The sequence below is a fragment of the Oncorhynchus keta genome, chromosome 35, assembly GCF_023373465.1.
Source record: "Oncorhynchus keta strain PuntledgeMale-10-30-2019 chromosome 35, Oket_V2, whole genome shotgun sequence".
In the NCBI taxonomy this organism is placed as follows: Eukaryota; Metazoa; Chordata; class Actinopteri; order Salmoniformes; family Salmonidae; genus Oncorhynchus; species Oncorhynchus keta.
The window spans coordinates 39,783,605-39,806,536 of NC_068455.1; the positions used below are offsets into that span (position 1 = coordinate 39,783,605).

General features: G+C 41.5%; 2 protein-coding genes and 1 long non-coding RNA gene across 14 annotated transcripts in view; 1 reads left to right on the forward strand and 2 right to left on the reverse strand.

Moving 5' to 3' along the window:
* Nucleotides 1-1,178: 1,178 nt before the first annotated feature.
* LOC118368479 (left-right determination factor 2-like) lies at nucleotides 1,179-3,160 on the reverse strand. The gene is made up of 4 exons (XM_035752615.2): nucleotides 2,782-3,160; nucleotides 2,319-2,562; nucleotides 1,955-2,194; nucleotides 1,179-1,757 (listed from the first exon to the last, which is right to left on the reverse strand). Exons 1-4 carry the CDS (start codon nucleotides 3,050-3,052, stop codon nucleotides 1,436-1,438), a joined length of 1,077 nt encoding a protein of 358 aa, XP_035608508.1. The 5' UTR covers nucleotides 3,053-3,160; the 3' UTR covers nucleotides 1,179-1,435.
* A 3,743-nt stretch (nucleotides 3,161-6,903) lies between these two features.
* On the reverse strand, nucleotides 6,904-18,850 carry LOC127915967 (uncharacterized). The gene is made up of 2 exons (XR_008093162.1): nucleotides 18,524-18,850; nucleotides 6,904-8,117 (listed from the first exon to the last, which is right to left on the reverse strand). It is a non-coding gene; the product is annotated as an uncharacterized LOC127915967 (long non-coding RNA).
* LOC118369120 (homeobox-containing protein 1-like) overlaps nucleotides 15,225-22,932 on the forward strand; it is a 30,877-nt gene continuing 23,169 nt past the window's right edge. The window contains exons 1-6 of one of the 12 annotated variants that reach the window (XM_052497024.1): nucleotides 15,225-15,505; nucleotides 18,017-18,141; nucleotides 18,857-18,972; nucleotides 19,051-19,127; nucleotides 19,263-20,820; nucleotides 20,901-20,995. Coding sequence is in view for 3 of the 12 variants with exons in the window: in XM_052497018.1 (XP_052352978.1) it covers nucleotides 16,796-16,884 (89 nt within the window). In the remaining 9 variants the exon portion in view is untranslated. Of the gene's footprint in view, nucleotides 15,506-16,484; nucleotides 16,885-17,589; nucleotides 17,709-18,016; nucleotides 18,142-18,856; nucleotides 19,128-19,262; nucleotides 20,821-20,900; nucleotides 20,996-22,932 lie in introns of those variants that run through there. The other 11 variants (XM_052497021.1, XM_052497020.1, XM_052497026.1 and 8 more) reach the window with 11 other exon arrangements.

The window sequence follows — 22,932 nt, forward strand, 5'->3', positions numbered from 1 at the left end:
TGTTAAGATGTTATTTCTACAGTGAAAGCTGAGTTGCTGAGAATCCCTTGTTTTAAAAGTAACAGTATGTTGGATTATTGTTTCAGTTGGTATAGTATGCAATATAAATGGGGACCTACATTGAGTTCAAACTACAGAGCATGTATTCAAAAGAAACCCTTGGAATATGTAAACATTTTCTTTTGTTTTAAAAGTAGGGGGATGTCATATTCATGTGTAAACATACTGAATTGTAATTGGATGCATTTTACCGCCATTTCATACTGCGCTATGATTGGTTAAGACCACCCAAACGGTTAGGTCATGGTCGGTTGGATCCTGGTTGGCGATACGTGAACATGCCAGTTATAGCTAGCTAATAAAGAGCTACGTTAAAGAAATATCCTGTAGTACTGCGTTGTATTATTTTGTACAGTGTGTGCAAAACAAGGCAACACCAACCTTCATGAGCCGAATGTATGATTTCACCCAGTTATGCTGAATTTGCGTGATGACTGAAACAGATTTTTTTCCCGCTATCTTCATTGCTGAGAAGAAACTAATGTCCGTGGGCTTGGTGTAGCGTGTGTCCGTAGCAAGGAGTTTGGGGAGCCAGGCAAACGCGGAACACCACGGAGAATAGATTAGATTAAGATTAGAGTGAAATACCTCACACTTTACACTGACTGGGGCTCTAATGGGGGACGAGATGAGGACAGCGATCTGACAGTGGTTTTGTCTCGTGGTCTTGGTCATAAATGGTAGAGTGGACTGGATGTCTTTCAAATCAATCATGCCATTTTTAAATAAAAACTAATTTGACATAGTTCAAAACTCCTTCCGTGCATTTGCATAAGAATCAATCCTGTTGAGTGTTGTTCCGGTCAGCGTGTCATTCGTGCGTAATTGGTGACGTTTAGTTTGGCTACACTGGTCGCCAATGGATGCAGTGCTGTAGATTCTGAGACTGAAACTAAGTAAATAAGTCCACAAATCAAACACTGATCGGAAGCCCCGTGATGAGGATGTGTTACCATAACAAAGGACTGGGCTAGTGGTGAGGCTCTAATGATAAAATTGGTCTCACAACCACTCCCCCGCTTTCCCTCAAAAGACAAACCCTTAGACAACAATGAAGTGACACTGTTAATTAAGGATTTGTGGAAGAAAAATACGGTCGTTAATATACTTTGAAAATGTGCAATTAATTCATATTTTTAATCTTGTCATATGAAGAGTATAAATGCATTCATGGGCAACATAAATTAGGCTACGTATTTACATGTAAAGTGCTCAACAAACAAGTGATCGGCTAATATAACCGTTGTCTCAAATTCACACCAACAAGATATCTCCTTTTTAGCCTATAGTAATTGAAGTTTGAAGAAAAAAAGTACTGTGCATCACGAGTCGCACTCGCATCTCTGTCTCTCTGGATTGCGCTCCTTCTTCATTCTCAAACAGATACATTGTCCATTGTACATCTGCACTTCTCCACTATCATGTTGGGAAACTCGGCCACTTCAATCTCAGTGTAGTCTCCTTTTTTCACCAGGTACATTATAGGTAGCGGCGCGTTCTCCGTAGCCGCGCACCGCCGTTCTCCGTAGCCATAATGACGCTTTGGCTGCTTGCATCCTCCTGCGCATCGGAAGGACTGGTAGCCCGCAGGTTCGATGACCCAGTATTGAGTCCAAGTTAGCTCCCGGAAGTTGATGAAGTGGTCTTCTCTGCAGCATATGCCGTTCGGTTTGCTGGACTGGCAGTCACCACGGGAACTGGACGAAGATAAACGGTCAAGGTTATTACACGTTTGACACACCTATAGAGGATTCTCAAATCATGTATAAGCAAATGTCATACTGTGACATAGCATCCAGGTCCATATGTGTGTAGCCTATATGCTTAAAATGTGTCCACTGTCCAACCAAGGTTCTAAACATTGCCCTTGGCCAAGCTATTAAATGTCACTTACCCATATTCCTCCAGGTTCAAGGTGTAAAAAAGAAGCTCAGGCTTTCCCGTGCTCTGGTCAGAGGGGTCCTGCGCGGTAAAGCGCATACTCTTGGCCATCTCGGCTGCGTAGCTTCCCGGTCTCTCCCCCTCGACCCGCAGCTCCAGGCGCAGCGGCACCTCTCGACGTCCCTTCGACCAGTAGTGTACGGCCTGCGTCACATCGAAACCTTTCCACCCGGTCTCGTAGATTGGCACCAACCTATTGAAAGAGGACACCCGTACAAATTAATCACAATAGCACTTTAATTAACTAGCATGCTAATGAATTACTATTAGGCTAATTAAAAGTAGGCTGTTGAATGATGTGCGGTAACGGTGCTGACCTTGAGTCTACCAGTGAGAAGCGGTTGGCGCCGTTCTCTAGAACCTCCACCCAGTAGACGCTGACCCGTGCGTTGTTGCCCTGCTTTTGACTCTTTCTCCCGGCCAGGTGCAGTTTATGAGGGGCGTTCTGGTAGAGTCTGAGCTCCGCCATGGTCACCTCGCTGTTGGCTGGGACCCTGGCCTCCATGTCGAAAACCAACCGCTCTCTGGTGGCGTCAGAGTAAAGAATCTCCCCCGATATATCTGTTATGTAGAATATAACAGGACACCGTCCGCATGTGGACAATTGGACAGCAGTGCGTAATTAGGAATCCAAACAGAACCAAACTGAGAATTACGCATTGGTGTTAACAATAGTACAACTAATAGTAAATTAAATATAATGATGGAAAATAAAAATCAGTCTTTAAAACTGTCATATTCTCAGTCTTAGAAACGGTCATAGTTGCCATTGCTGTTTACCTGCGTTCCCGGAATACCCCCTGAGGATTCCTGCTAGGCTGGGCAGAGAGCGGCGTCTCCTCTCGTGGTGCAGCTTCAGCAGGGTCAGGTACTTGTTTCTGATGTGGCTAGGAACGACCAGGTTTTCCAAGTCCCTTTTATAGATCCTTGGGAGTTCCTTCAGTCCAAGCCTCTGAAGCATAGCCTCTTTCAGGTTCTCCTGGTTGAAGCTGTGCGTTAGAGACAGTAGTGTCGTACTGGCGCACAGCAGCCAAATTGGGAAATATGCCATTTCTGAAAGAGTTGAGAGTTAAACCCTGTTGCAGATGGAGGAGGACAAGGACTGCCCACCTTTATATATAGTAGCCCCGCTGTGACATCCCGACGGACGTGTACAAAGAGGGGGGACCAACATCAAAAACTGTGGACGCGTGGGAGAGGTTCAAAGTAACGCCCTATTTTAGGACTAATAGCCTCTGCCTGATCCCCACCTCCACCCACTCATCGATCACACCCATCATCACCACATCGACCAGTAAAGCTGGGACTCGCACGTAAAAGAAAAACACACATTTCGTTTTTAATGACCCCATTTTCATCTGAAAAATGGGTGGATTAGACACCAATAGATTAGTAGATAGGAGTGATTTTTTACCGGCAATTAATGACGTGATAATCTCTCTCTAATGGACATCTAAGCGGTTTCACCCTGCGTGTCATTCAGTCAAAACATCGTTGATAGGCTTCCAGTAGGCTATGTCAATTCTTGAATTGTTTAATTAAAAATCGAAACAGTTTGAGCCTAAACTTTTTGCATTATTTATCAAATTGAACTCGGTCTGGGATAATGATCTAGTTTTCATGATCTAATATTGTTCTAATTGGAGCACTAGTCTTGCTTGATCAAAAGGAATACATAGATGGACATCACTGACAGACAGATATTTTCCTCTCACCCATTAACAACTGGCCCCTCAACCCCTGTGTAGCTTTAGAATGGCACCCCATGGACAGATTATCATATTAGTGTAATTAAGTTTGTCAAGTATGTGTATAACATCATTAGTGTGTGGAGGTATGTCTATCCTTCTCTGCCTGAGTCTATCTATGGTGGTCCCCCTGTGTATGTGTGTGTGTCAGGTCAAACAGACTGGTGTGTATTGGGAGCCGAGCTCCCATAGGGGACAGATGAGTAATCCAGTGTGTGCTCTGCTCTGGGATGTGGATTGTAAAGGGCTCTTCACATGGACCTGATTATGTGTCTCTAATGCAGGAGCTGGCTGGGTCTTTTTCTGTCATATACACACACAAACACTATAGTGGCTGAGGCACCTGGTTCCTCCATAGAGTCCCAGTCTGGAGTGTGTATTGGGACTGGAGTGTGGCAGGTGGTCTTGGGATGACAGACAGTGTGCCCGCAGACAGCATACACGCAGACAACACACAGGAATTGCTGAATGACAGATCAACAGCTGACAGGCAGAGGACAGACACATACACACACACACAAAATGTGATGCCAGATCAACAGTAGTCAGACAGCTAAACAGATGTGCTCCCTGTGCTCTGTGTGTTAATCATCATGTTATTAGCGGTCTCTTTTTGGCAGGGCAGGCCTGCTGGGTCCTCATTTTAATAGATGTAGTAGACGGACAACACGAAACCAACATATTCAACAAAAGAGATGAAAGATTCAGACAAATTCATGTCTTAGATTTCAGTTGTTCAGCTGTCATTGTCAAGCCAACCATTTTTTTATTCACCACATTGGAGTTGGGAATAGAGCAGCAAAAATGAAATTTGTGCAAAACTTGAAATATGAATTGGTTGCCTATTTAATTGTAGCACTCACATAGGACATATAAAAGTAGCCCTACAAAGTTATAGACACATTTGGCGCCCATTGCCCCAATACAAAATGCCTGTATTATTGCTCTGGGTATGCCTAACCTAAATATAAAACCTTGCGTTATTTTTTTACTTCATTAGATAGTGCCATTTGTAAGGGGTGACGCCGGGGGTGTCATGCCCATAGGGGGCACAGGGGCACGTTCCCCCTCAGATTTGTCAATAAAAATGTTTTAAAAAATCCTCTGTAATACTACTAGTCACTTAGCAATTTTATGCCGTTGGCTTTAGCTAGCCCAGATAGGTTCCTACTCTCAACAACCTCATAACTAGCTACCAAGAAGCCATTTCAGGCTATCAATCTAGTTAGTAGCTAGCTTGTCTAACCATTTGAGAAAAGCAAGCAATAACTAAATCTACTGAATTCCTTTTCATCTTTAACCCAGATTTTAGCAGAGATGCAGAGCAGCATATTTAGTTTCTTCTTTTACAGACAGCTTAAGATGTATGCTTAAATATGCAGAAAAATCCAAATATTGTTTTACAAAGCATAAGTATTTTGGCTTTAGTTAGCAAGAAAATGCTGTTTCAGGTGTTTGAAAAATGCAACATTCTCACATTTATGTACAGAGGGAAATGTTCCTCCCGGTAGACCAACCCCCAGCCATTCACACATAGTTTGTGTCCCCTCAGATTTTTGGGGTATATGACGCCCCTGAGTGATGCTGTTCCCATGTTCACACATTCTACGGACCGGCAAGCTTTGATTTTGCAAGAACAGTTGGCATTGACAATACACAACATCGATAAGGGGTTGGAGACGGGTTGTGAGAGGAACGAGTCACCCCTCCTACCCTGACTGTTGACAGAAGCTCTTCGGGTGAAAGTTAACAGACATCTTGATCCACTTAATCAGAAATCAGCAAGTCTTCCCCAATCAACAGGTTTTAATGAAGGACTATAGATTAGCATTACAAAATAGGACAACAGAAACTAAGACACAGCCAAGCCTTTCATTTACTGCAGCTATTAATGTGCTGTTATTCTTGTAATGGTGATCATTTTCTGTAGTCAAAGTTTTAGCAGGCCTACATGTGTTGTGATAAAGGTATTGTAGCCTTTGCTGATCAAAATATGAGTTCTAAGTGGATTAAGAAAAAGATATGACGCATAAATCAATATCCTATTAAGGAAACTAAATGAAACCTTTTAGATAAGAAACCTTAAATCTAGTAAAATATATAATTATTCTTATCGCATTAACTTTTCCATAGGCTTGTCAGTGACACCTTGAACCAAGTGTAAATTATTCTACAAATGTCTGGCCTACTTTTACAACCTTGGATTTCCACCAAAAAACTTTATAAAAATTACTTAAATCTTGTGAAATATGTCATTTTATTGTTATCGCAATACCCTTTCTAATTGATTGTCAGAGAGACCTCAAACCAAATGTAAATTACTCAAACATTTATGGCCTACTTTGACATCCTTCGACTTCCTTTGATTTCCACGAAAAACCTTGTGTGAATTTATTACAATTCCTTAGATCTAATAAAAACATTATTCATTTGCAGGTAGAAATGTGTTCAATATCCACTGAAATAGCTAGCACATTTACTAGATAGACAATAGTTGCCTTGGTAAAGCCAGGAAAACAGCCTCTCACTCAACGTCAACAAAACAAAGGAGATGGTCGTGAAATTCAGGAAACAGCAGAGGGAGCACCCCCCTATCCACATCGACGGGACAGCAGTGGAGAAGGTGGAAAGTTTTAAGTTCCTCGGCGTACACATCACTGACAAACTGAAATGGTCCACCCACATAGACAGTGTGGTGAAGAAGGCGCAGCAGCGCCTCTTCAACCTCAGGAGTCTGAAGAAATTTAGCTTGTCAACTAAAACCCTCACAAACTTTTACAGATGCACAATTGAGAGCATCCTGTTGGGCTGTATCACCGCCTGGTATGGCAACTGCACTGCCCACAACTGCAGGGCTCTCCAGAGAGTGGTACGGTCTGCACAACCCATCACCGGGAGGCTAACTACCTGCCCTCCAGTTCACCTACAGCACCTGATGTCACAGGAAGGACAACCACCCGAGCAACTGTCGTTTATCCCGCTACCATCCAGAAGGTGAGGTCAGTACAGGTGCATCAAAGCTGGGACCGAGAGAGTGAAAAATAGCTTCTATCTTAAGGCCATCAGACTGTTAAACAGACATCACTAACACAGAGAGTTTGCTGCCTACATACAGACTTGAAATCATTGGCCACTCTAACAAATGGATCACTAGTCACTTTAGCAATGCCACTTTAATAATGATGTTTACATATCTTGCATTACTCATCCCATATTTATATACTGTATTTTATATAATCTATTGCATCTTGCCTATGCTGCTCGGTCATTGCTCATCCATATATTTATATGAACATATTCTTATTCCATCCCTTTGCTTAGATTTGTGTGTATTAGGTAGTTGTTGTGGAATTGTTAGATTACTTGTTAGATATTGCTGCACTGTCGGAACTAAAAGCACAAGCATTTCACTACACTCGCAATAACATTTGCTAACAATGTGTATATGACCAATAAAATTTGATTTTATTCTGATTTAATTAGGAACTAGAATTACTAGAATGGTCATTAACATTCTTATGATGGGACCCTTATGATGGAATAAAGGTCAGCCATTTTGGTCAGGGAGTTGCTAAACCATGGTTTGCCAAAGCTGTGATAAGATATAAATAAAATAATGCATTTCAAGAATGTATCTCCACTGTATGCTAGCCAGACAGTTTGAGGACAAATTCCATAAATTGTTCAAATTAACTGACAATACGCCAACCTTCCATTGAAACAATGCAGTCAATCCACGTCCATACACTGGCTGAAATCAGTTGATGATATTGACTTAGAAAAGTTGTAAATGTAAAAAGTACTGATATTGTATCAATCAATCCGATTTATTTATAAAGCCCTTTTTACATCAGCTGATGTCATAAAGTGCTATACAGAAACTCAGCCTAGAACCCCAAACAGCAAGCAATACAGATGTAGAAGCATGGTGTCTAGGAAAAACTCCCTAGAAAGGCCGAAACCTAGACAGGAATCAGGCTCTGAGGGGTGGCCATTCCTCTTCTGGCTGTGCCGGGTGGAGATTATAACAGAACATGACCAAGATGTTCAAAAGTTCATAGATGACCAGCAGGGTTAGATAATAATAATCACAGTGGTTGTAGAAGGTGCAACAGGTCAGCACCTCAGGAGAAAATGTCTGTTGGCTTTTCATAGCGGATCATTCAGAGTTAGAGACAGCAGGTGTGGTAGAGAGAGAGAGAGAGAATAACAGTAGGTCTGGGACAAGGTAGCTTATCCGGTGAACAGGTCAGGGTTCCATAGCCACAGGCAGAAAGGTTGAAACTGCAGCACAACCAGGTGGACTGGAGACAGCAAGGAGTCATCATGCCAGGTAGTCCTGAAGCATGGTCCTAGGGCTCAGGTCCTCTGAGAGAAGAGAGAGGAGAGAAATAGAAAGAAAGAGAAAGCAAGAGAGAATTAGAAGGAGAATACTTAAATTCACCCAGGACACTGGATAAGACAGGAGAAATACTCCAGATATAACAGACTGACCCTAGCCGCCCGACACTATTGCAGCATAATTACTGGAGGCTGAGACAGGATCATAGCACTTACTGCTTTCCAAGAAAACACATTTTTTGACATTTATGGTCTGTTTACGTATATTTTAGAGGCTATTTACAATATACAGAAAATGTGTATAAACCTGTATAAACTATATTTATAATTTTATGTTAACAATAATTCTATTACACAATTTCTGATATACTGTGTATATTAAACATAAAAACAGCAACATTCACACATGACAGATACAAATGCTTACAAGGTGTGTATATGTATGTATGTATGTATGTATGTATGTATGTATGTATGTATGTATGTATGTATGTATGTATGTATGTATGTATGTATGTATGTATGTATATACAGTGGGGAGAACAAGTATTTGATACACTGCCAATTTTGCATGTTTTCCTACTTAGAAAGCATGTAGAGGTCTGTAATTTTTTATCATAGGTACACTTCAACTGTGAGAGACGGAATCTAAAACAAAAATCCAGAAAATCACATTGTATGATTTTTAAGTAATGAATTAGCATTTCATTGCATGACAGTTTGAAAGTAGGAAATAAAGGGAATAAAGTGTTCCCTTTATTTTTGGGGCAGTGTATATACGTATATATATATATATATATATATATATATATATAGTTTTTATATATATATATATAGTTTATATATATATATATATATATATATAAACTATATATATATATATAAAAACTATCGTTCAAAAGTTTGGGGTGACTAAAAATGTGATTGTTTTTGAAAGAACAGCAACAGTTTTTGTCCATTAAAGTAATATCATATTGATCAGAAATACAGTGTTGGACATTGTTAATGTTGTAAATGACTATTGTTGCTGGAAATGGCAGATTTTTTATGGAATATCTACATAGGCACACAGAGGCCCATTATCAGCAACCATCACTCCTGTGTTCTAATGGCATGTTGTGTTAGCTAATCCAAGTTTAGCATTTTAAAAGGCTAATTGATAATTTGAAAACCCTTTTGCAATTATGTTAGAACAGCTGAAAACTGGTGTTCTGATTAAAGAAGCAATAAAACTGTCCTTCTTTCGACTAGTTGAGTATCTGGAGCATCAGCATTTGTGGGTTCGATACAGGCTCAATATGACCAGAAACAAAGCACTTTCTTCTGAAACTCGTCAGTCTATTCTTGTTCTGAGAAATGAAGGCTATTCCATGCAAGAAAATGCCAAGAAACTGAAGATCTCGTATAACGCTGTGTACTACTCCCTTCACAGAACTGGGCAAACTGGCTCTAACCAGAATAGGAAGAGGAGTGGGAGGACCCTGTGCACAACTGAGCAAGAGGACAAGTACATTAGAGTGTCTAGTCTGAGAAACAGATGCCTCACAAGTCCTCAATCCGCAAAACACCAGTCTAAATGTCAACAGTGAAGAGGCGACTCCGGGATGCTGGCCTTCTAGGCAGAGTTCCAAAGAAAAAGCCATATCTCAGACTAGCCAATAAAAAGAAAAGACTAAGATGGGAAAAAGAACAGACACTGGACGAGGAAGATTGGAAAAAAGTGTTATGGACAGACTAATCTAAGTTTGAGGAGTTCGGATCACAAAGGAGAACAATCGTGAGACAAAATGAAAAGATGCCGGAGGAGTTCTTTGACACCATCTGTCAAGCATGGTGGAAACAATGTGATGGTCTGGAGGTGCTTTGGTGCTGGTAAAGTGGGAGATTTGTACAGGGTAAAAGGAATTTTGAAGAAGGAAGGCTATCACTCCATTTTGCAACACCATGCCATACGGCGTTTAATTGGAGCCCATTTCTCCTACAACAGGACAATGACCCAAAGCACAGCTCCAAACTAAGAATGTTCTAAGATGGCGTAGCAGTGCAGATGTTCTTTGTCGTTCTCCCGTGTACATGTAGTATTTTTAGTCTTTTTTGTATATATTTCAATCTATTTTTTCATTTTTAAATTAAATATACCTTCCGGCAACCCGCCTTACCCAATGTGATACGGATCTGCTATAGCCAGAACCTTCATCAGAAGCTAGCCTTCAGAAGCTAACCTGCTAATTAGCTACTATCTATTTAGTCAAAGTTAGCCACTGCTAGCTGCCTTTACCTTTAGCACAGACACCAGCCGCTTTTAGCCTGGATAATACTTGCCAGTCTGCACAGGGCGTTTAAAAACCTGAGCATATCGGACTGTTTTTCTCCACTACAACACCGGAATCCTGCCGTAAGCCCTGGACCATTTCTCCTGATCATCGATGCCATGTCTGAATCCTAGTTTAGGAAGGCCACCAAAAATTCCGAGATTTCCATCCCCTACTACAAGATTTTCCATCAAGATATAACTGCCAATGCGGGAGGAGTTGCAATCTACTGCAGAGATAGCCTGCAAAGTTCTGTCATACTTTCCAGGTCTATGCCCAAACAGTTCGAGCTTCTAATTTTAAAAATGTACCTCTCCAGAAATAAGTCTCTGACTGTTGCCGCCTCTTCTAGACCCCCCTCAGCTCCCAGCGGAGCCCTGGACACCATATGTGAATTGATTGCCCCTTAGCTATTTTCAGAGTTTGTTCTGTTAGGTGAGCTAAACTGGGATATACTCATTGCGGCAGTCCTAAAATCTAAGCTAGATGCCCTCAATCTCACACAAATTATCAAGGAACCCACCAGGTACAACCCCAAATCCGTAAACCCGGGCACCCTCATAGATATTATCCTGACAAACTTGCCCTCCAAATACGCCTCTGCTGTTTTCAGGATCTTAGCGATCACTGCCTCATTGCCTGCATCCGCTATGGGTCCGTGGTCAAACGACCACCCCTCATCACTGTCAAACGCTCCCTAAAACACTTCTGCGAGCAGGCCTTTCTAATCGACCTGGCCCGGGTATCCTGGAAGGATATTGACCTCATCCCATCAGTAGAGGATGCCTGGTCATTCTTTAAAAGTAATTTCCTCACCATCTTAAATAAGCATGCCCCTTTTAAGAAATGCAGAACTAAGAACAGATATAGCCTTTGGTTCACGCCAGACCTGACTGCCCTCGACCAGCACAAAAACATCCTGTGGCAGACTGCACTAGCATCGAATAGTCCCAGTGAAATGGAACTTTTCAGGAATTCAGGAACCAATACACGCAGTCAGTTAGGAAAGCAAAGGCTATCTTTTTCTAACAGAAATTTGCTCCAAAAGGTTTTGGGACACTGTAAAATCCATGGAGAATATGAGCACCTCCTCCCAGCTGCCCACTGCACTGAGGACAGGAAACTGTCACCACCGATAAATCCATGATAATCGAGAATTTCAATAAGCATTTCTCTACGGCTGGCCAAGCTTTCATCCTTGCTACCCCAACCCTGGCCAACAGGTCTGCACCCCCCGCAGCTACTTGCCCAAGCCTCCCCAGCTTCTCCTTCACCCAAATCCAGATAGCAGGTGTTCTGAAAGAGTTGCAAAACCTGGACCTGTACAAATCAGCTGGGCTAGACAATCTGGACCTTCTCTTTCTAAAATTATCCGCCGCCATTGATGCAACCTGTATTACCAGTCTGCTCAACCTCCCTTTCATATCGTCCGAGATCCCTAAAGATTGGAAAGCTGCCGCAGTCATCCCCCTCTTCAAAGGGGGTGACACTCTAGATGCAAACTGTTACAGACCTATATCCATCCTGCCTTGCCTTTCTAAAGTCTTCGAAAGCCAAACAGATAACTGACCATTTCGAATCCCACCGTACCTTCTCTGCTGTGCAATCCGGTTTCCGAGCTGGTCACGGGTGCACAGCAGCCACACTCAAGGCACTAAACGATATCATAACCGTCATCGATAAAAGACAGTACTGTCTGGCCAAGGCTTTCGACTCTGTCAATCACCGTATTATTGGCAGACTCACCAGCCTTGGTTTCTCAAATGACTGCCTCGCCTGGTTCACCAACTACATCTCAGACAGAGTTCAGTGTGTCAAATCGGGGGGCCTATTGTCCAGACCTCTGGCAGTCTCTATGGGGGTACCACAGGGTTCAATTCTTGGGCCAACTCTTTTCTCTGTATATATCAACATTGTCGCTCTTGCTGCTGATGATTCCCTGATCCACCTCTACGCAGATGACACCATTCTATATATACATCTGGCCCTTCTTTGGACACTGTGTTAACAAAACTCCCAACGAGCTTCAATGCCACACAACACTCCTTCCATGGCCTCCAACGGGTGCACCGCAGCCACACTCAAGGCACTAAACGATATCATAACCGCCATCGATAAAAGACAGTACTGTCTGGCCAAGGCTTTCGACTCTGTCAATCACCGTATTATTGGCAGACTCACCAGCCTTGGTTTCTCAAATGACTGCCTCGCCTGGTTCACCAACTACATCTCAGACAGAGTTCAGTGTGTCAAATCGGGGGGCCTATTGTCCAGACCTCTGGCAGTCTCTATGGGGTTACCACAGGGTTCAATTCTTGGGCCAACTCTTTTCTCTGTATATATCAACATTGTCGCTCTTGCTGCTGATGATTCCCTGATCCACCTCTACGCAGATGACACCATTCTATATATACATCTGGCCCTTCTTTGGACACTGTGTTAACAAAACTCCCAACGAGCTTCAATGCCACACAACACTCCTTCCATGGCCTCCAACTGCTCTTAAACACTAGTAAAACTAAATGCATGCTTTTCAACAGCACCCGCCTGTCCGACTAGCATCACTACTCTGGACGGTTCTGATTTAGAATATGTGGACAACTACAAATACCTAGGTGTCTGGCTAGACTGTAACCTCTCCTTCCAGACTCATATTAAACATCTCCAATCCAAAATTAAATCTAGAATTGGCTTCCTATTTCGCAACAAAGCCTCCTTCACTCACGCTGCCAAACATACCCTCGTAAAACTGACTATCCTTCCGATCCTTGACTTCGGCGATGTCATTTACAAAATAGCCTCCAACACTCTACTCAGCAAACTGGATGCAGTCCATCACAGTGCCATCCGTTTTGTCACCAAAGCCCCATATACTACCCACCACTGTGACCTGTATGCTCTCGTCAGCTGGCCCTTGCTACATATTCGTTGCCAGACCCACTGGCTCCAGGTCATCTATAAGTCTTTGCTAGGTAAAGCTCCACCTTATCTCAGCTCATTGGTCATATACCTGCTGGCTTTTTAGCATATCTCACTGGTCATCCCCAAAGCAAACACCTATTTTTGCCGCCTTTCCTTCCAGTTCTCTGCTGCCAATGACTGGAAAGAATTGCAAAAATCGCTGAAGTTGGAGACTTATATCTCCCTCACAAACTTTAAGCATCAGCTATCAGAGCAGCTTACCGATCGCTGCAGCTGTACACAGCACATCTGTAAATAGCCCATCCAATCTACCTACCTCATCCCCATATTGTTTTTATTTACTTTTTTTGCTCTTTTGCACACCAGTATTTCTACTTGTACATCATCATCTGCACATCTATCAATCCAGTGTTAATTTGCTAAATTGTAATTACTTCGCTACTATGACCTATTTATTGCCTTACCACCTCACACCATTTGCACACACTGTATATAGACTTTTTCTATTGTGTGTGTTATTGACTGTATGTTTGTTTATTCCATGTGTAACTCTGTGCTGTTGTTTGTGTCGCACTGCTTTGCTTTATCTTGGCCAGGTCACAGTTGTAAATGAGAACTTGTTCTCAACTGGCCTACCTGGTTAAATAAAGATTGAAAATAAAAAATGTAATAAAAAATGCAAGAACTAATTAGGGAAGAAGCAATTAGCTGGTATTCTGTCTATAATGGAGTGGCCAGCACAGTCACCGGAGCTCAACACTTTTGAGCTGTTGTGGGAGTAGCTTGACCGTATGGTACGTAAGAAGTGCCCATCAAGCCAATCCAACTTGTGGGAGGTGCTTCAGGAAGCATGAAATCTATTCAGATTACCTCAACAAATTGACAACTAGAATGCCAAAGGTCTGCATGGCTGTAATAGCTGCAAATGGAGGATTCTTTGATGAAAGCAAAGTTTGAAAGACAATTATTATTTCACTTAAAAATCATTATAACTTTTTCAATGTCTTCACTATACTTCCTATTAATTTTGCAACTAATTTTGGCATGTTTTTATAGTTAACAAGGACATTTCAAAGTGACCCCAAACTTTTGAATGTTAGTGTGTGTGTATATATATATATATATATAAATAAATAAAATAAACAATAACCTTTAATATTTTTCTACAAAATACAGAAATGTGCCTTTTCCACATATGTAGGCCCTGGTATTGTGCTGGAGATAATGAAAATGAGTTTTAAAAGTGGTGGAATTGCCCTAAAATAGAGCTTACTGTTCACTGTCAGGGTTGAAAAGATGAGTGCTGGCTTACCCCCTATTGTGCATTTGCCTGCACTCTCCTTTACCCAGTTTGACATAACCACGGCCAAACCATACATTAAACAGGCGCCACTCAGCTACCGTGGCTGCTACCATGGGGTCTCTCTCTTTCAGACCAGGACCAGAACCACACACACACAGTCTTGTATAACTAACCAAGTGGGAGCACACAATTCAGTCACATTCAAAATCCCATTCTCCCTAACCTTAACCCAAAAACCTAACGTTAACCCTAAAACTAACCCTAGCTCCTAACCCGAACACTAATTCTAACCGTAACCCTAAACCCCCTAGAAATAGCATTTAACCTTGTGGGGACTTCTGGACCCCACAAGTATAGCTAAACACATCCACACACCTTAGATGAGAAAACATTATTCATGTCCAAAAGCAGGTGATTGTGGTCTAATTTGGGTCTGTGAAAAAAACTGAAGTGGATAACTTTTAGAACTTTGTGGAAAACAACATCTCTATTACTGAAAAACATGTGATTGGATTATTAGACAACAATTCCGCCAGGCGGCGGTCAAATCCAAAGAAAGAGTTGATCAAGGGTGCATTCAAGATCGTATGTTTCTGAGACGTTCCTGCCATAGGAATTTCCAAAACTACGAATCCCAGAGAACCTCAGTGCGCTCGCTATTAATGTCAATATGGCCACTGTCAGTCAGACAAAGGCGAATCAGTCTCGCCACGAAATGAAATCAAATTAGCAGGCTAGAGGAGAACGGATGGCATTGTGAAAACCGGCTGGTGCATGTTCCGTGTCGGGGATATAGAAGAGGACTTGTCACGAGGACCAACTAAACACCGGTTTATTAAATGCTGTGGAGGACGGGGGACCTAGATACAAAGATCAAGGTAAGACTTGTAATGCTAAGTAGTTAGCATAGCTTGCATTTCTGCAGACTCGCCCGCACTCCTTGGCACTGGTCCCAATGCTAGTCAGCAAGCTAACTTTATTAGCTAGCTGAGCTATAGCTGGTCACTTAAAGGATTTATAGCTAATGCCAGATCAGTGTTTTATGAAGTCGTTGGAAAAGTCTGCTTGGTCTATACAGGTTGTAAAGATTGGTAGATAACAAGCCAGATGTCATGTCATAACTATAACAATAGCTTAAATATTTGTCACGCTAACTAGCTAGCTAGATACCCAGTACTGTAGCTATTGTCATTGAACAACCATTGCTACCACACTCAACTGTTTAGATCACTAGATAGCAACACTACGTTTGTGGGTGCATTTACCCTGCCATGTATCTATTTCCTGCCTATACTGTAACTAGATCATTATCATAAAGTAACAACGCAGCCAATGCCATACTCAAATTATTAGAGAGTTACTTGCAAACGATTGCAAAGGATGAGCTAAGTAACGTTCGCCTAAAATCTAGAGCTGGACCGTGATTGAACACCACCTCTCCTGTCACCACACACTTTGCAACAGTCGGAACCCTGAGGCGTTTGCTTGCAGTTAGCTACAGGTTATACACACAGGCGGATAGTTTTTGCATAGTTGTCTGGACTGGGTTTGGATTATTAGATTATTTTATTTTAAATGGTACACCCGCGGCGCCGTATGATGCATTGGCGTTGCATTGTTTTGATTCCAATGTGAATGTTACGCGGGTGACGTAATTTGAGTCACAACGTCACAAAATTATGCCGGGTTCAAAACAACTCCGAAATATGCCGCATTCAAAACAATTTGGAAATCTCACACTTCCGATTGGTTTTAAAACATCTGGGAACACTTTATATATATATATATATTTTTAAAGCTCCGACTGGGAAAAATGTATATTAAGTCATCCAACTTGGAATTCCAACTCGGGAACTCGGGCCTCTTTCTAGAGCTAGGACCTGAAGATCACTGATTTGACCTCGCATTTGTCTGAGTTTCCAGTTGTTTTGAATGCGGCTATAGAGTACCACAGTATGGGTCATAATACCCATAAACTTAGCGGTCAAACATGGAAATGGTTCCAATTGTTTTCCCGCCATTCATTTTTCCTCATAGGGGATTTTAGAAACATTTAAAATAAGAGCTGTGTTTCGTGGCTTACCCTGGCGTGATGTTTTGATAACTGTGTAAAGCTCTCTAGGACAAAGTGACTTTATAAATATATTTGCCTGTATTTACCCCCAATAATGCATTGCAAATTAGCTGCTAATATCGCTATCATAAAGGACTACAAATTCCATGATGACCTGGACAAGACTGCTGAATCGAGGCAAAGGTAAGAATCTCTGAATTAGCTATCTAATGTTAGCTAAATGTAGTAAGAAATAAATTGGCTACACTTCTTTAAATTCCCAATTCTGTGATCTGTCCTGTGAAAGTTTTAAATTGACACAATACCTGTACGCAAAGGTGTCAGCTAGAGTGATGTGCTGGAGCTTGCAGGGATTTGTAGTTTTGCATGTCTACTTTGATGCTTATTAGCATTTTAAAATCTGAACGTAAGTAGAGCCGACTATATTGATAATTCATCTTGTCCAAGAGAGATTTACATGGTTATCAAAATGTCAGCGTAAGCCTAAACGTTACCCTTGTTTACATTGAGCTACACTGGGGTCAGAACACAATCATGGTTGGACAACATCTTGGTGTCATTATACTTAGTGTCTTCTAACGTATGGAGAACATCTAGATTATGAAACATTTACACATTAATTGATTCAACATTTAAACGGTCTCTTAGAAGCAATATGTCTGGTTTTAAATGCCCTATGTGGCATCAATATGAGTCAATCATTCATTCTGGTGCCAAAATTGACTACAAAGTGTAAATGGGATAATTTTGGTCAGTATCGTCCGAAATTTAGTTTTGTGAGTTCTTTACAACTTACTGGAGTGTTGGGTATACTTAAGTATCAAAAGTTAAAGTATAAATAATTTCAAATTCCTTATATTAAGCAAACCAGGAGGTACCATTTTCTTTTTTTCCCAGATAGCCAGGGGCACACCAACACTCAGACATCATTTACAAACGAAGCATGTGTTTAGTGAGTCCGCCAGATCAGACACAATATGGAGGGACCAGGAATGTTCTCTTGATAAGTGTGTGAATTGGACCATTTTTCTGTCCTGCTATGCATTGCAAATGTAACGAGTACTCTTGGGTGCCAGGGAAAATGTATGGAGTAAAAAGTACATAATTTTCTTTAGGAATGTTGGGTGGTAAAAGTTGTCAACATATAAATAGTAAAGTACAGATACCCCAAACAAACTACTTAAGTAGTTTTACTTAACTGCCAATTGCCCAGAGACAACACCTTGTGCTATGTTCCCAGATGCCATGTGGACATTCGTTGTCAAGTCTGCATATGGGTGCAACGTAAGCACATTTTTTTTCTTCTCGCAAATAGGAGTAAGAATGGGCTTCCATAAAGTTGTTGCAAACTTCCAATGCATTTCAACAATATGGCCAGGAATGGATTACTTGAGACAGTGTATCTTCCGCTGCCTGTCAACCGTCAAACCACTGGTGTCGGTGAGTACTTTAGCTAAGTATATAGCTGGTACTAGCTAGCAGTTATTTTTGGTTATACAACATTATTTGATAATGTTAGCGTGCCAGGCTATCTATGATGCCACAGATGAAAGGAGAATGATACGGTAGCTAGCTAAATACATCAAGCTAACGTGTAATGTGATGTAGCATCTCAGAGGACGATGTGCATAGCTGACCTTAGCTAGCTAACAACAGCTAATTGTAGCCCATTGACATTTTATTATTTGCTCAAATTTAAGTCGATACAGGGCAGGCACTTGGATACTAGCTTTCTAGCTAATAATAACATGTAGCCAGCTTACTGTCAATAATGTTTCAACACTAGCCAACTCATTTAAACTCGGACAAAGATATAACTTACCCGGATTTGCAAATGAGGTAGCTAGCTAGCATTTGGGGGCTTCGTCTGCTAACCCAAAACATGACTGTGATAATAAGTTTGTCGTTTATTTTCTAAGGCAAAAACAAATGATGGTACTAATCTACTACAAATATAACTATGGCTCTGGCAGTGAATAGCAAAACGTTATCAGGAAGCATTCGGCAACGTACACAGCTGGTTGCATAGTAACGGCGTTCAGCGTCACCGGGCTGAATCTATTCTGTAGTTAGTCCCTCTATTGGCATATCAATTATTTCCAAACTAGAGTTATTTTTCTCGCTATGTTTGAGTTATATTTTATTTCATTCACAGCCTACATACAAAACCTGGTGGATTTGTTGTTCAGCAGCATCTAGGAACCCTCCTACCATATCAGGAGCTGTTAAATACCAGTCCCACTTCAGAGTAATGGAGGACACTTGAATCAGGTTGGTCACATTTGATTTGGTCAATGGTCAAAACACGATCTGTCCTGGAATTCACCTAACCACCATTGATAATGTAAGCATTGCTGTGTGTGTATATCTATGTTGTAAGGAGGTGTCCCCTTCAACACTGTGCCAGTGGACTACTCCTGGGCAGAGTGAGTAATTCCATGCTGGCACGGGTCCCTTGTGATCTAGCTGTGTATCAGGATCTCTGATTGGCTATGTTGAATTGTGTATTTACTGGTGGCTTCCATGACTGTATGGTGAATGTCTTTCCCTCTCTCCCTCAGTGATATAGGAGCTGGGTTGGATATACAGTGCATTTGGAATGTATTCAGACTCCTTCACTCTTTCCACATTTTGTTACATCACAGCCTTATTCTAAAATTGATTAAATATTTTTTCCCCCTCATCAATCTACACACAAACAGGTTTAGACATTTTTGCAAATGTATAAAATAAATAAATAAATATCACATTGACATAAGTATTCAGACCCTTTACTCAGTACTTTGTTGAAGTAGCTTTGGCAGCGATTACAGCCTGGAGTCTTCTTGGGTATGACGCAACAAGCTTGCACACCTGTATTTGGGGAGTTTCTCCCATTCTTCTCTGCAGATCCTCTCAAGCTCTGTCAGGTTGGATTGGGAGCGTCGCTGCACAGCTATTTTCAGGTCTCTAGAGATATTCGATAGGGTTCAAGTCCGGGCTCTGACTGGGCCGCATTCAGAAACTTGTCCCAAAGCCACTCCTGTGTTGTCTTGGCTGTGTGCTTAGGGTCGTTGTCCTGTTGGTAGGTGAACTTTCTCCCCCAGTCTGAGGTCATGACTGCTTTGGAGCAGGTTTTAATTAAGAATCTCTGTACTTAGCTCCATTCATCTTTCCCTCAAGCCTTACTAGTCTCCCAGTCCCCGCCCCTGAAAAACATCCCCACAGCATGATGCTGCCACCATGATGCTTCACCGTAGGGATGGTATTGGCCAGGTGATGAGTGGTGCCTGGTTTTCTTCAGATGTGACGCTTGGCATTCAGGCCAAAGAGTTCAATCTTGGTTTCATCAGACTAGAGAATCTTGTTTCTCTTGGTCTGAGTCCTTTAGGTGTCTTTTGGAAAACTCCAAGCGGGCTGTCGTGTTCCTTTTTACTGAGGAGTGGCTTCCGTCTGGCCACTCTACCATAAAGGTCTGATTGGTGGAGTGCTGCAGAGATGGCTGTCCTTCTGGAAGGTTCCCCATCTCCACAGAGGAACTTTTGAGCTCTGTCAGAGTGACCCACGGGTTCTTGGTCATCTCCCTGACCAAGGCCCTTCTCCCCCGATTGCTCAGTTTGGCCGGCCAGCTCTAGGAAGAGTCTCGGTGGTTCCACCAAGTGCTCTGACATCCATTTTCAACTGTGGGACCTTGTATAGACAGGTGTCTGCTTTTCCAAATCATGTCCAATCAATTTAATTTACTACAGGTGTACTCCAATCAACCTTGAGATGTTTCTACAACTTGATCAATGGAAACAGGATGCATAGTCTCATAGCAAAGGTTCTGAATACTTTTTCTTAATTTTTATTTTTTTTTAAATCAATTTGCAAAGCTTTCTAAAAACTTGTTAGCTTTGTCATTATGGGTTATTGTGTGTAAATTGATGACAATTTTTTTTTATTTAATCCATTTTACAATATGGCTGTAACGTAACAATGTGGAGAAAGTGAAAGGGTCTGAATACTTTCCGAAGCCGAAGTCGGGCTCCTTCATGACCAGTATTTGTGACGAGGGGCCTGGAGCTGTTCTACGCTGCCATGCCCATCAGGTGTTGGCAAACACCTCCGAAGGGACAAAAGGGGATTACTAATAAGACGGTACATCACAAGTGTTTAGTAATCTCACCCTTTTTAATATGTGTGCCACTCATCAACTCTTCCCCGTTTTTTTTTTACAGATGGGCAGAAGAGATGCTTTTGGAATCCTCTGACTCAAAGACGGGGTGATACTTCTGTGTGAATTGGGAGAGACCTTGCACTTAGCATAAAAAAAGTACTAGTATAATTTTAATCTTTTGTTATTATTGTTACTGTTACACCTGAATGATGTTCAGAGTGAGTTGTTCTCTCATTTGTGTCTGGAAGTAGCAATCAAGTTCGGTTGCGTGCTTGACTGCTATTGGGAGGTCAGAACGATCGGATCAACCTCACTCCTCGGCCAGAGCGTCCAGTGTGTGCTCTGAACGCTCCAAGAGCAAAACGCTCTGAATTTACTAACGGACAATCCAACGACACTCACAAATGCACTCTGAGCACACTCTGGCACGACGGAGTGAATTTACGAACACGCCCTTAAAGACAGAATCACCCAAAATGACACTTCATATGTCAACCAATTTTTTAAAATTATTAAAAAAAAAAAATTAAAACAATATACTCTGCAAGTACATCACATCCAGAGTGGGCTCCCTGGTACGTTTGAAAATATGATTTCATACATTGAAATTTACATTACATGTCATGAACCAATCCAAGCCCTCCTTTTAATTAAGATTACACATTCAGTAAATCACCAGCAGGAGGAGTTCCCTTTGAATCCATTTTCCCATTCACTCTGGCGGTGGTGCTCATACAATTGATTATTACTGCTACACAATCAATCATTAATTTATCATGTAAATGTGATGTACTTGTAGAGTATATTGCTTTAAACAATATGTCTAAAAATGAACAAAATCTAAACGGGTAGTTTTGCGATTCATATTTTGCAATGTTGAACAAATGAATGTGAAATATGTTTATTTCATCATCTAGACACCCCATATATTAAAGCAAACTATAAAGAGTGTAAATGACACCAAGATGTTGTCTGTCTCATGTACGGTTCACAACTCATAGGGTCTTATAGGAGGCAAGAATAAATCTAAAAAGATATTGGTATAATACCCATCATATAGAAGTAAACTTCGGAGTCATGCAATATGTTGTGTGGTCTCCCGCTACGACTCAGGGAAAGCTTCCAGTTTTAGGATACAGATGAAATAAGTTATGACGAACTCACAGGAGGTTGGTGGCACTTTTAACGGGCTCGTGAATATAGCAGGAGAGGAATGGGATCAAAAGCATGGTTACCATGTGTTTGATGCCATTCCATTTGCTCCGTTCCAGCCATTATTTTGAGCCGTCCTCCCCTCAGCAGCCTGCACTGGATGAACTTCACAGGGTGGTGAAAGTGCCCGGTGATGAACCTGATGTACCTTTTCAATAAATATCAAGGGTTTTATTCTGGTTACATGATCATGATGCTTGGCTGCCATTTGACCAGTGGAGGCTGGTGGGAGGAGTTATAGGAGGGGCTCATTGTAATTACTGGACTGGAATTGATGGAAAGGAGTCAAACATTGTTTCCATATGTTAGATACCATTCCATTTATGCCATTACAATGAGCCCATCCTATAGCTCCTCCCACCAGCCTCCACTGCATTTGACAAATAAAAATAATCTAGCTCAGTCTTTATAATCTCATGAAGGTAGCCTACCCGCACTTCCTGCGAGCTGTTGGCTAGAGCGCATGTGCCAAGACCAGAGTGGGCACATTTAGCTATATAACGCAACAGATTTTGTGACAAAACAATCAGTAGAGTTGAAAATGCGATGGAAACCAATTTAACTTGTATTTTTTTGTTCAATACATGGGAATTTTAACCGCAAAAGTTATTTGTCAGTTTGAAGGAAACATTTCATGTGAAAATGCCCATAATGTTTTAATTCAATTTTTAATATTTGCATGAAAAGCTGTCGCCATTTGGATGGAAACCTGACTAGCGTTTGTCGAGCCTCACTAGTTAAGCATGGGCGAGTCTTTTTTTAAAACATTTTTTTATTAAGGCATATATACAGTTGATGTCAGAAGTTTACATGCACTTAGGTTGGAGTCATTAACTAATTTTTCAACCACTCCACATATTTCTTGTTAAAAAACTATAGTT